The 12,906-nt window shown below is 37.1% G+C and overlaps 1 protein-coding gene across 1 annotated transcript in view; it reads left to right on the top strand.

The window, feature by feature from the left end:
* Positions 1–11,842, top strand: part of epb41l4b (erythrocyte membrane protein band 4.1 like 4B) — a 29,955-nt gene extending 18,113 nt beyond the window's left edge. The window contains exons 8-23 of the mRNA XM_083530087.1: positions 848–935; positions 1,046–1,134; positions 1,220–1,289; positions 1,703–1,872; positions 2,157–2,266; positions 3,077–3,107; positions 3,206–3,239; positions 3,442–3,557; positions 7,069–7,208; positions 7,298–7,413; positions 7,514–7,597; positions 10,204–10,268; positions 10,561–10,656; positions 10,852–10,975; positions 11,097–11,146; positions 11,364–11,842. Coding sequence (XP_083386213.1) covers positions 848–935; positions 1,046–1,134; positions 1,220–1,289; positions 1,703–1,872; positions 2,157–2,266; positions 3,077–3,107; positions 3,206–3,239; positions 3,442–3,557; positions 7,069–7,208; positions 7,298–7,413; positions 7,514–7,597; positions 10,204–10,268; positions 10,561–10,656; positions 10,852–10,975; positions 11,097–11,146; positions 11,364–11,427 — 1,447 coding nt within the window. The 3' untranslated portion in view covers positions 11,428–11,842. The remainder of the gene's footprint in view (positions 1–847; positions 936–1,045; positions 1,135–1,219; positions 1,290–1,702; positions 1,873–2,156; positions 2,267–3,076; positions 3,108–3,205; positions 3,240–3,441; positions 3,558–7,068; positions 7,209–7,297; positions 7,414–7,513; positions 7,598–10,203; positions 10,269–10,560; positions 10,657–10,851; positions 10,976–11,096; positions 11,147–11,363) is intronic.
* The last annotated feature ends 1,064 nt before the right edge of the window (positions 11,843–12,906 follow it).

Below are 12,906 nucleotides of genomic sequence, written 5' to 3'. Positions count from 1 at the left end.
AGTGTAGGTTTAGATGATGAGCAAGTGATCTGCATTTGTTTGGTACAATAGTCAAATGATCAGAAATACTGGAACAGGTATACCATGTTAGATTGCTTGTTTAAACTAGTGTAGTCCAGTCGCACAGGAGCCACACCTGATTCCATCTGTTTGATAGCATATCTTGGCTTTGAATAGATTCAGATTGTGCCATTCATTTAGATGGAATGAAAACCTGCATCCCCACTGGCCATTTCTGGATTTTAACACCCCTGGTTAAACATTTGATAGCTCTGAATGTCTACTTTTGCATCAAACCAAGGGTTTCATCTGTGACGAGTGCATTTATTTGTTATAAAATTATGCTGGCATTCTTTGCACACCCAGAAAGCCTGGGACATCTGACATTTACTAACTGTTGTCAATGTATTTGTTTTCCAGTGGTGATTGGTCAGTTTGCTGAATTAGAATTCTATCTAATAGAGCAATGATTTGATTCGTTCCAATGCTTCATCCCGGACATCTTCAGTAGTTCAGTAGCATTGTAGTGCTTATCCACATTTTGAACGGATTGTCTCCAATATCACACAATATCAGACCACTGTCAAATATAAAAAAAACATGCCTATATGCTTTACCATAAATAGTTCAGTTGCTCTTGGCTTTAGAATATTCTATGTGAAACCTTTGTTCTGCTCAGCAAAGATCATGAGTTTTCCCCAATGAAAAGCGTATTACATTATGGCTCTATAGTTGTCCGCCTCCAACTTGTAACAGTTTGTGAAAGAACCGAAAGGAAATTTATCATTCAGGCAACATAATCTCTCTTTGGGATGACATCACATGCGTTACTCTATGTGTTTGGCAGGGGAACGAGTCCATCACAGGCTGAGCTAAACTTTCTAAATAAGTGTAAGTGGCTGGAGATGTATGGTGTGGACATGCACTTTGTGAAGGTGAGAACATGCACTCTATTCTTTATTATGTAACAAATGGTGTACAGATAGTAATGCAATTACAAGAAAATCTGAACAACTTGTTTTTATTTTGATGTGTGTGTTTTCAGGGTCGTGATGGGGGGGATTATGCTCTGGGTCTTACGCCAACAGGAATTCTTGTGTTTGAAAGGTCGAATAAAATTGGCCTCTTTTTTTGGTAAGCACACAGACTAATATAACTTGTGCTTTTTGATATCGATTGCAAGTTCTTTGAAAACACTGTTTTTGATGTACATTTCAAGGCCCAAAATTACACGTCTGGACTTCAAGAAGAGCAGGCTGACGTTAATGGTGGTGGAAGATGATGAACAGGTACATCGTGCATCATCACTTATATGTTAAATACGTATGTGTAACATTTAAAAGTTTAAAGAAGCAAGTGGGTTTTGTTTTTGGGAATTTTTATTGAAGGTTTATTGATCTATTAATGATCTTAATGGTCACAGTGGTTTGAATGACAAATTTGTTTGTTTTGAAATCAACCAAGTTTGTCAGGTACGTAGTATCAGGTATTGTTTGCCAGTTCACCTCCATGTTCTTCTTATTAAACTGTAAGTTCTAACAGGGGTTTTATGTCTTTTTATGAACAGAACCCAAAAAGGAAGTCAGTACTCCTTAAAATATAAAGTTGAAGTATTCACCAAAATAGTTTACTCATGTCCTATAACTTCTAATTAAACATTGGTAGTAAATGTGTGTGTGCTTGTGTGTTTGTGTGTGTGCAGGGTCGGGAACAGGAGCATACGTTTGTCTTTCAGCTCTCCAGCTCAACAGTGTGCAAGCAACTTTGGAAGTCTGCTGTCGAGAGCCATGCGTTCTTCCGCCTTAGACAGTCGACTCAGAACAAAGCGAGTCGCAATGACTTCACACGCCTCGGCTCACGCTTCCGCTTCAGGTATACGGTGCTGAATAAAAAATAAAAAAGACTAACTGCAATTAATATAGATTATTTAGAATATATTGCTAATTGAAACTAATTGCAACCATATCAATCTGTAATTCCTTCACTCTGTGGATCAATCGTTTATCCAGAGGATTTGCAGTTTTTGATCCACAAACAGGCGAACTATTTATTTGTCGATTGTTTGACACAGCTTTCATGTACACACATCCATCAAATGTAATGCGACCAGCTCAGACATTCAATCAGGCTTAAAGTATTGATTTATGGAATTTTAGTGGAAGGACCGAGTATCAGGCGGCTCACTCAGGCAGGATCAGAAGGGCGAGCACTTTTGAGAGACGACCGAGCAAAAGATATCCATCCAGAACCCAATCACTAGGCAAAGGTGAGTGAAGTTATCCTTACACATGACATATGTCCAGACACACAGAAACCATCCTGGGAAAATACATAGAAACAATTTTATTTCTGTTAATAATAATAATTAAAAATAATAATAATTAATAATAAGTGGTCACCAGTCAAAGAAAGGAAAGACTACACATGGATGTTTTAAAAGCACTGTATTTCATAGCTCTTACCATTTTTAAGCTTCTTAAACAACTGTGAAGCTTCTTAGGTTTTAATACAAGCACGGTATTTCATGTGAAAGAGCAATGATGCTTCACTTTCTCAAGAAAATATCTCTCCTTTACATTTGCCAAGTCGGCAACTGTACCCATGTTCAGAAGATAGCAATAAAGTTTCATCTTTACTTTCGTCCAGTGTTGTCCAGAAAAGACCTTTGTAGCTATAGATTGTATTTGCCTTAACCAACGAGTGATATAATTCCTGAAAGAACTGTCAGCAAAGCCAGCATTTGTAGATAAAGTACTTGGTATTTGGAGCAATCTTTCAAGATTAGATTAACAAAAACTGATTTTGCAGTAAAGGATACAAACAGTTAAAACTTTTATAATTACAGTTATGTTATTTGGCACGTGCCCCCTTATCCAAAGCTACTGATTGTATCGATCAGAAGTCTACCTTAAGGTTTAATGTGTTTATTCTGGGATGCTTCACCACAATAGTAAAGATTGGTTATTTGAGTTACTGTACTTTTCCTGTCAGTTCACCCTGTCTTGGTCATGCATGAATGTGCAGGTGTTCCTGTTAAAGTGGTGAGTGAATTTCTTACTGTGTTTGTTTCTTACAGCCATTACCCCAGCAAAACATCACCATCCAAGGTTAGTGTTGCTTTGCAAATGGAATTACACAATTAACATTTCGACAGAGCTTTACTGTTTCTGTATTGTGCTAAGCATTTTGTGTCTGTCTTCTCCAGTGCCCAGCCCAGTCCTGATCACAGCTTAAAACCGGTACATTTCAGTTCCTTTCTTACCCCAAATGAATATAAGATTGTATTAATATAAACTGACAATAGATTTAGCGGACTGGAGGGAAATAAACTAACTGAATATGCATTTATTTTTATTTGACTATTGTTGATAGGAAGTTGATAATTGATTACTTAGTCAGTCATTTTTTTTTTATTTATTTATTTATTTATTTATTTTTAAGTATAAGCACAACATTCCAATTGGTCAGGAGCCATGGTCCAGAACACACCCACACAGTTTGACCACACCTCTTTATATCCAGTCTACGGAAATGGTACCGAATCCACCACCTCACAGGTAACACATTCATACACCTTTTATTTCTGTATTTAATGCTGGCAATATTTATACATTCGTAATCTTTTATACATTTTGATTTTGTGGATTGTATGTGGGAAGCATGCTTGTGCAAATGTGTTTTAATTTGTCATTTGTAGCAGTTGTTAATTAGTTTTATTTTTTTTTTACATTACTTGTTTGTCTTGCATGTATGTCTGGTCCAGACCACCCCATACAGGCAGGCCCTCTTTCAGCGACTTAGTATTGGAGACTTCATATGACCAGTCAAGCAAGAGTGTGTCTGTCCAATACAAAGACAAAGTTATGACTGCACTCTGAGTGTGTATGAGTCACACAATGAGAAGGACAGCACTGGACCGCTAATGAAACCCACTGCTCATCCTGTCATCTCAGCTGGTTCGATATCTGCATCTCATCCTGCACGTTGGATACTAACACTGTGTGTTTTAACCAATCCATTCATTCATTCATCCATTGATTCATCCATCTATCCATCCATCCATCCATTTATACATCATTTTGCATTTATGTGACTGGACTCAGCCCTGTAATTCTCCTCTAATGGAACAAAAGCAAATATTACAAAGGACTTGTTTTTTTACTTTTTGCTGGCTAACTTAGCTACTTCTCAGTGATTTCAGAAATCATCATCAGACTTAGATGAATGTAGCATAATGTATTAGTTGCCTCGCTGTATTTGTTAAGCAAAGCTAGTTTTAATGTTTTTTTGTTAGCGTATAACATGGTTTGCGGCTTATAGGATTTATTGCTGGTGTTTGTGTAAACAACTGCTACGCCAAAGTTTACTCTGTATTAGCATACGAATTGCATCACCACCACTCTGCTGTTTACAATAACTCGCATCATATATCTTGGGGCTCCATCATTTTTTAAATGACAAGTTCACTTCTCTCTTTATTATGCAACATCTTTCTTCTCATATTTTCTTAACAGCTGCAGTTTTATAGACAGTTGCTGTACTGTCTGTTTTGTCATTTGGACTATAGTTTCATTATAGCAGCATTAAAGGATGAGGTGTTTGTGGCTGTCACTGATTAGCAATTGATAGCAATTATTTGCAATGGAAAATTCAAATGGAAGATATAGAATCTGTTTCAGTGAATAAATTCACAGTTTACACTAAAACATACTAATTGTAGTATTTATTTTAAATCTATGAGATGTTGTACACTAATATCTAACCTGCCATATACAAACCCGATTCCGAAAACACTGGCACACCGTACAAATTGTGAATAAAAACAGAATGCAATGATGTGGAAGTTTTAAATTTCAATATTTTATTCAGAATGCAACATAGATGACATATCAAATGTTTAAACTGAGAAAATGTATCATTTTAAGGGAAAAATAATTTAATTTTAAATTTCATGGCATCAACACATTTTAAAAAAAGTTGGGACAAGGCAATGTTTACCACTGTGTGGCATCCCCTCTTCTTTTTATAACAGTCTGCAAATGTCTGGGGACTGAGGAGACAAGTTGCTCAAGTTTGGAATAGGAATGTTGTCCCATTCTTGTCTAATACAGGCTTCTAGTTGCTCAACTGTCTTAGGTCTTCTTTGTCACATCTTCCTCTTTATGATGCGCCAAATGTTTTTTATGGGTGAAAGATCTGGACTGCAGGCTGGCCATTTCAGTACCCGGTTTTTCTTTTATGCAGCCATGATGTTGTAATTGATGCAGTATGTGGTCTGGCATTGTCATGTTGGAAAATGCAAGGTCTTTCCTGAAAGAGACGACATCTGGATGGGAGCACATGTTGTTCTAGAACTTGGATAAACTTTTCAGCATTAATGGTGCCTTTCCAGATGTGTAAGCTGCTCATGCCATTCATTTTAAGTGAGCCTTGGCCCAGAGAAAACGCCTGCGCTTCTGGATCATGTTTAGATATGGCTTATTTTTTGACCTATAGAGTTTTAGCCGGCGACGGCAAATGGCGCGGTAGATTGTGTTCACAGACAATGTTTTCTGGAAGTTTGCCTGAGCCCATGTTGTGATTTCCATTACAGTAGCATTCCTGTATGTGATGCAGTGCCGTTTAAGGGCCTGAAGATCACAGGCATTCAGTATGGTTTTCCGGACTTGACCCTTACGCACAGATTGTTCCAGATTCTTTGAATCTTTGGATGATGATATGCACTGTAGATGATGATAACTTCAAACTCTTTGCAATTTTTCTCTGAGAAACTCCTTTCTGATATTGCTCCACTATTTTTCGCTGCAGCATTAGGGGAATTGGTGATCCTCTGCCCATCTTGACTTGTGAGAGACACTACCACTCTGAGAGGCTCTTTTTATACCCAATCATGTTGCCAATTGACCTAATAAGTTGCAAATTGGTCCTCCAGCTGTTCCTTATATGTAAATTTAACTTTTCCGGCCTCTTATTGCTACCTGTCCCAACTTTTTTGGAATGTGTAGCTCTCATGAAACCCAAAATGAGCTTTTATTTTAAATATGACATTTCAAAATGTCTCACTTTCAACATTTGATGTTATCTTTATTCTATTGTGAATAAAATATGTTTGAGATTTGTAAATTATTGCTTTCCTTTTTTATTCACAGTTTGTACAGTGTCCCAACTTTTTTGGATTTGGGTTTGTAAATTTCATAACAATGTACAAGGGTTCACCTCTAACTTTTATTAGTGCACTTTCTCAAATTAGTAAAAAACAAATTTACAAAATAACTAAAAAGTAAATTAGTCATACTTACACACAGTATGTCATGTGTAAAACCATAATGCATGGATGCTCCCTACTCAGTAATATTTTATATTTAACTTACTTTTAGGCTGGTTCTATAAAGTATGCCAACATTGTGTTATATAAAAAATAAATTGTGCCAGAGGTTCGCAACTAGTGGTGTTGCACAAGGAATATGGGTTGCATTCAGTAGAATGCATTGCAGTGGATTCAAAAGACTACTAGAAATTTCAGTGTTGCAATTAATATATATTTTTTGTTTTTTAATATTCTTTTCTACTATAAATTATAATTTATTGAAAAAAATATATTTTATAGAAAATGTTTGCTTAATGTTAGCCAACTTAAAGTAATCACAGGCTGACTAAAACCTTTAAAAGACCCTGATCTACATGGTCACTTCTGATTTAATATGTACTATTCAAAAGATAGATTTCCTTAAATTTGTTTCTAGAAGTTTCATGTAGAACTTATAAGGAGCAGCAACCAATTGTTCAGCCTCCCTGAGAACTTTAAAAAAAAAAATAAATAAATAAAAAATCATCCAGCATCCTGGGAAAAGCTTCATCATACAACTGTTGCTGGTTGAGACGATTTCAAGAGTGTGAAACCCCTTCTTTAGACATATCTATCCATGTATCCAAAACAAAGGGGATTTTATTACTGGAAATTATAGATATGCACTTTTTTGGTAATTCTTGTTCTGATGTGAACATTTATACCCATGTTCAGATGTTTCCAATATTCAATAGTATGCATACTATGTAATATATTTTTAGTTTCCCACTGAGCAGCGCAGATACCCAAAGGTTCAGTGTGGAAGAGAATGAGACTCTTCTTTCCACAACACTTCACTACTGCTATCGATGGCATGGATACGAGAAACAGGAAGTTCCGTGCCTGACTTTAACCAAACCTAGTAAGAATTAAAATAAAGCATTCATTTTAACTGCATGAAGCCATTGAGTCTATTTGTGCAATGCTGACAGCTTTTTTTTTATGTTTTAGAGCCATGGGACGTTTCTGCAGGGCACACAGAAGATCTTGACCGAGCTTTACGGAGTCCAAAACAGTTACAGCTAGATGCAGTTCCCTGGCCAACACTTCACATCAACATTGATACAGTCAGTGTTGTATTAGTGTTTCTGAAGAGAAAAATATCTTAAAATTCAAGAGTTTCTGTTTAGAAAGTGTCAGATTTTTTTTCTATTTTACTGTAAACAGGCAGAAGAAAAGCTCCTGTCAGAGAAAAGCCTCCCTTCTTCTCCAGCTGGCATACAGGATCAGCGCAAAAGCAATATTCTCAGAGTGAGTCATCTGCAGCATTCCTATTAGAAAGTTCATTAAGATTAGTGTCTACATTTTGTTTAGTTTTTGCTGAATGGATTGTTAGTCACCCTTACAAAAAATATGTAATAACTTAGCAGGTATCTCTCATGATCAGCTGATGGGTTTTACAGCTAAAAAAAAAAATCACTGGGTCCTGAGGACAGATGTCATGGGGTTAGAAATAATAGTTTACCTTTGAAGGACAGGCATTCTACCCTTCAGCTTCTTAGTGCAAAGGTTATTCTCGATCTGTATTCAAGAAGCAATGTTGCCTCTGAGAAACCAAGGCAAAATGAAGTATTTGGCCCTCCTGTAATATTTACCATGTTAGGAGACTTTGCAATTGGTCAGTCTTTTTTAACAAAGTAACAAAGAGATACATCAATCACAAGGGGAGGACCGGTTTGGATGCAATGTCTACCTTGCAAAAAAGTTCCTCAGCTGCATCCATAATAACAGTTTCACTGAGAACAAGTCTAATACAGAGCAGGAGGCATTGTTGGCATTGTCTTTATTCAGAGTGGTGTTTAAGATTCGGGCAAAGTCTATGTGAACTTCCAAGCTAAAGTCATATCAACTCATTGCTGATTGTGGTCCTCCCTGGTAGAACCAGACAGTCTGATTGAACAAGACACACTGGCCCAAACCTGCCACACTGCCAATTACCTCAATTCTTTTTCAATTTAATTAATTTTTATTTGTATAGTGCTTTTAACAATGAACATTGTCTCAAAGCAGCTTTACACAGATAATGTGTAAACAGTGAATGTTCTTTATAAGTGTAAGTTTGTCCCTGATGAGCGAGCCGGTGGCGACTGTGGCAAGGAAAAACTCCCCGAGATGGCATAAGGAAGAAACCTTGAAAGGAACCAGACTCAAGAGGAAACCCATCCTCATCTGGGTTGCACCGAATGTCCATTTGTAGCAGATATACAATGTTGCGGGGTACAGTGATGATGATCAGAAGCGAAAAGTTGTCTTGAGTCAATGTAGGAGACTGTTGACATTAACCCCTATGCCTGTTGTACATATTCAGTAGCAACGCCTACTTGTGCAACTTGGTTTTTAGTTGCAAATGAATAGAATTAATGGACGTATTTGGCACCCGCATCCACCGAACTCCTCCAGGAGCTTAGTATTGGATCTCCCCTTATGTTGGAGTCCCTTAAGGACTCTTTATAACTCGAACTAAGATGAAGAACTGAAGTTGAACTGATTTTTGCTAGTTGTGGGAGGTCCGCATGCTTGATGAATTGCCCAATGATTCTGGAGTGTTAAACAAGGTCAAATCATCCAATTATGTTACCCAGTCAAGTAATATTGAAGCATTTCTTGCTGGTAAATCTCTAAAACATTAGGGACATGCCCTACAGTACTCTCTGGACCAGATGGTGACTATTCAATCATTAGATCACATGATCTGTCAAGAAGAAGAGACACTTTTTACAAGTTAGTTTGAGGTACAAACTTACAATAAAAAAGAACAAATTTATTCATTCTTTATTACCACATTATTTGTGTAAAGCTGCTTTGAGACAATGTGCATTGTTAAAAGTGCTATACAAATAAAAAAGAGTTGAATTGAAAAATCAATAGATACAGGAAGCTCCCTGCATCTGTCTAAACAGATATGGACCACTGGGTAATGGACATCATTGCCTTTTCCTATCAGTAGGCAGGATGCTCAGCCGCTTTCATGACTGCCACTGTACAAGAAGCATTTACTCTTGTTTTCTAGTCAGTCTTAAGCCGGCTTGGTTTTTGATTGCATTATAGCGTTTTTTATCTAAGTGACTGCTGAGAGAGAGAGATTATGTATTTGCCTGTAGTTCTATGGACCATGTCTCTGTCATGTCCGGATCACCATTAATCACACATTTGTGCATGCATACATGGAATTTTCTGACGTTACAGTTTGTTACACATATAGTTTGTCACCCAGGGTTTGAGTTGGTGTATTGTCAGTGTTTATTGACAATATAACCCCTGGTGGTCTAGTGGTTAGGATTCGGCGCTCTCACCGCTGCGCCCTGGGTTCGATCCCCGGTCAGGGAACCGACCCCAGCCATTAGGGTTGCACAAGCCAGTGCACTCTTAGTGCCAGTCCCCAGCCCGGATAAATGGGGAGGGTTGCGTTAGGAAGGGCATCCATCGTAAAAACATGTGCCAAATCGAACATGCGGATCACGAATACGGATGATCCGCTGTGGCGACCCCTAATGGGAGAAGCCGAAAGAAAGTTTATATAACCATCAATTCTGAAAAAAATCTAGTTTCCTGGCAATATACTACGTCACCCACATGAGGATGGGTTCTCTTTTGAATCTGGTTCCTCTCAAGATTTTTTTACACTGCTAGCTCACTCTTTAGGATCAAGCTTATGGACTTATTTAGGATTTCAAAATGTGTTTAAAGCTGCTTTGGGACGGTGTTCTTTGTTAAAAGTGGTATACAAATTATATTGTAATCTGAAAAAGAAAAGACAATGTAGAAATGTGTATATGTATGCACAGGTATATGTAGTTTGTACGTGCACATCTGTGTGTGAAGGATCTTAAAACCTGTATTTGTTTTTTCCCCCATAGCATTCGATGCACAGCGAGAATGCGAATTCAAAAGGGAATTGTTCCAGCGAAGACCAGAACAACAGGTATGTGTACTTGGTTCTTGTTCGTCAGCATATTTTTTCCCCATAGAGCTACAGAATTGGAGAATTTAGCGTTTCTCCTACTCTAACACAATCAAGTCACTTCGTAATGAGCTTGATAATTAGGTGAAGAGCAAAATTGGGTGTGTTTAATTAAGAAGAATGTAACTCGCTGATACTATTTTTCTGCTGGAGTTAAAAAATCCGGGTAGAACCGAATCTGCCATTTCTCACACTCCTTTTAACTGTGATTCTGGCTGCTTTTATTATTATTTTTATTCTTTTTTTTTTACAGAATCCCCAGCTCCTCTCAGGATTCGGTCTCCAGCAGCGCAACCATGGAAAGACCGCAAGTGGAGCGCCGCAAACGCCTTGTTAGGCAGTTCAGCTTGTGAGTAGTTGGAGTTAATTCTGTTGGTATGACTGTACTGAAGGAAGTACAGTAAATATTTTTGCCAATCTCTCAAGTCTGCCAAGAAGAATTTCCACGCTCTAGTGTGTTTTCTTTTTAATTGCAAAAAAACATTTGAATTGCTCTTTACGAGAATGGTGTATATAGGACTAAACCTACAGCTTTGTCTTATAGTAACCATAGTGATGAAGATGACCTCCCAGACGCTCTTGCAGCCATATCTTCTGAGAGCCAAAAGGGAAAATCCACATCAAACAGCTCATTGGACAAACAGGTCCAGCCACCAATCTACCCTCCGGTAAAGTTTATTCCACCATCAATTTATAGTCATCTTATGCTGTTGTTATTATTTTAAAAAATGATAAAAAAATAAAAAATAAAAAAATGCTTGCATTCCATTCTCTGCATTCTTTTATTAGCAAAAAGTCTCGCCGCTGGAACACGGCAACAAATCGCCGTTCTATAAAGGGTTAGTCCTTCATTTTCTTCCTTTCAGCGTTCCCACCAATGTCAGTATTTATTTTTTCCTTTTTTTTTTTGTTCTTCAAGGTTCCTTGTGCCATTTAAAGTTTTATAAATACACAATACAAAAAAAGAAAAAACACTGTGTATTATGTGTCTGGATACTAAACCGTGTCTGGATGTTTATTTGATCACTTCTCCTCTGTCTTTTTGTTTGTGTTTAGAAAAGAAGATCTGAGGATGGATAGAGAAAAACTGATGAGAGCATTACTAATGACAGAGCTCTGAGAGACATTCGTTCATGTTCATAATCGGTTGCACTGTAGTCATTTTCGACATCCACCTCATATAAAGTCTATTTTAAGTCTATTGTAAAGTTCACTTATTCAACACATGTACAAATTCATGCTTCTAAAACGTATTATGTTATTCAAAATTGTTTCTTCAATGCACTTGTCCTCTACCAACGTCTTTTAAAGGGTATTTTGTTCAATCTTCACGCTTGTTTAGAGCATATTGTATGTGATTTATTGTAAATAACACATTGCACATGCCTACTGTATATACACTGTAAAAAAATCTTTCACACTCATTTGTTTTTTAACATTTTGAGGAAATGCTTTGCACATACACTATACAGTACTTTAAATTATTTTCATCGCTACAGGATCTCAATATAATAAACAAATACAGAATTAATAAATGACTTCTTTCTGGGGATTCAGAGCTCATTCTTGACTAAATGGATGATTACTTTTTGGATATGGAGACAGATGCAGATTTGGTGAGGATAAAATGTAATGAAAATGAGAATATATAGTGAGCCTTTTCAGAAACGATCCAATGAAAATGATTTTCGGTTAAAAAAAACTGTCATAAATAACTACTACCACTTTTTTCCTTTTTTACTGCCTACTATTGTTTTTTTGGTTTTTTTTGCCCTCAGGTATAAACATGACCTTGCAGATCTTGTCTGATCTTGTCTCTGTTTGACTGATAAAAGAACAAGCATTTCAAAATAACATCACAACCACAATCATGACAGGTTTCCCAGAAACATGGGTTCATTGGGCATCAGCTGTTTGATGCTCTGATGATTGCTGCGAATGGTCCCACATTGAAACATAAAAGCAATTTCCCAAACACAGTTTATTCCTAAGTGTCACCCTTTCTCCAGTGGATGAGCTCACTGATATACTATAGATTACTACATACAAACTGCTGCTCTCAACACACTTAGTACAGTATACAGTTCTCTGCTCTGTGTATGAAATGAAATAAATCTGGTGTCATGCAGAAGCAGGCAGGTTCCCTTTAGAGTCTGGTTCCTTAAACTTTCTTCCTCATGTTGTCTCATCATTTCTTTCTTACCGCTGTCACTTCTGAATTTCTGTAAAGCTTTGCTTTGTGACACTGTCCATTGTTGAAAATGCAGTACACGTTGAATTGGCTTGAAGGGGAGGTGAAATCCTGTTTTAAAAGAAAAATAGAACTACCAAACAAGCAGATGTTATATAAGGAAAATCACTTGATGCCCACTGTAATATGTCAGTGGATTGTTGATGATTCGAGGCTGTTTGGTGGCTTTGGGTTCAGAGGCTCTTATGAACACTTACATAGTCAATAATCACAGAAGGGAAAATATCAGATAAATTAATTATAATTATAATGACCATCTCAGCCTCACTGATAACCTGTGGTCTCAATTGAAGAGGCAGGAAATGGTCCAAAATCTCCCTACAATTATTTCCAATCTTGGTAAATACG

The sequence above is a fragment of the Silurus aristotelis genome, assembly GCF_946808225.1.
Source record: "Silurus aristotelis genome assembly, chromosome: 25".
In the NCBI taxonomy this organism is placed as follows: Eukaryota; Metazoa; Chordata; class Actinopteri; order Siluriformes; family Siluridae; genus Silurus; species Silurus aristotelis.
The sequence above is the reverse complement of the archived record's forward strand: the minus strand, read 5'-3'. Positions and strand labels throughout refer to the sequence as shown.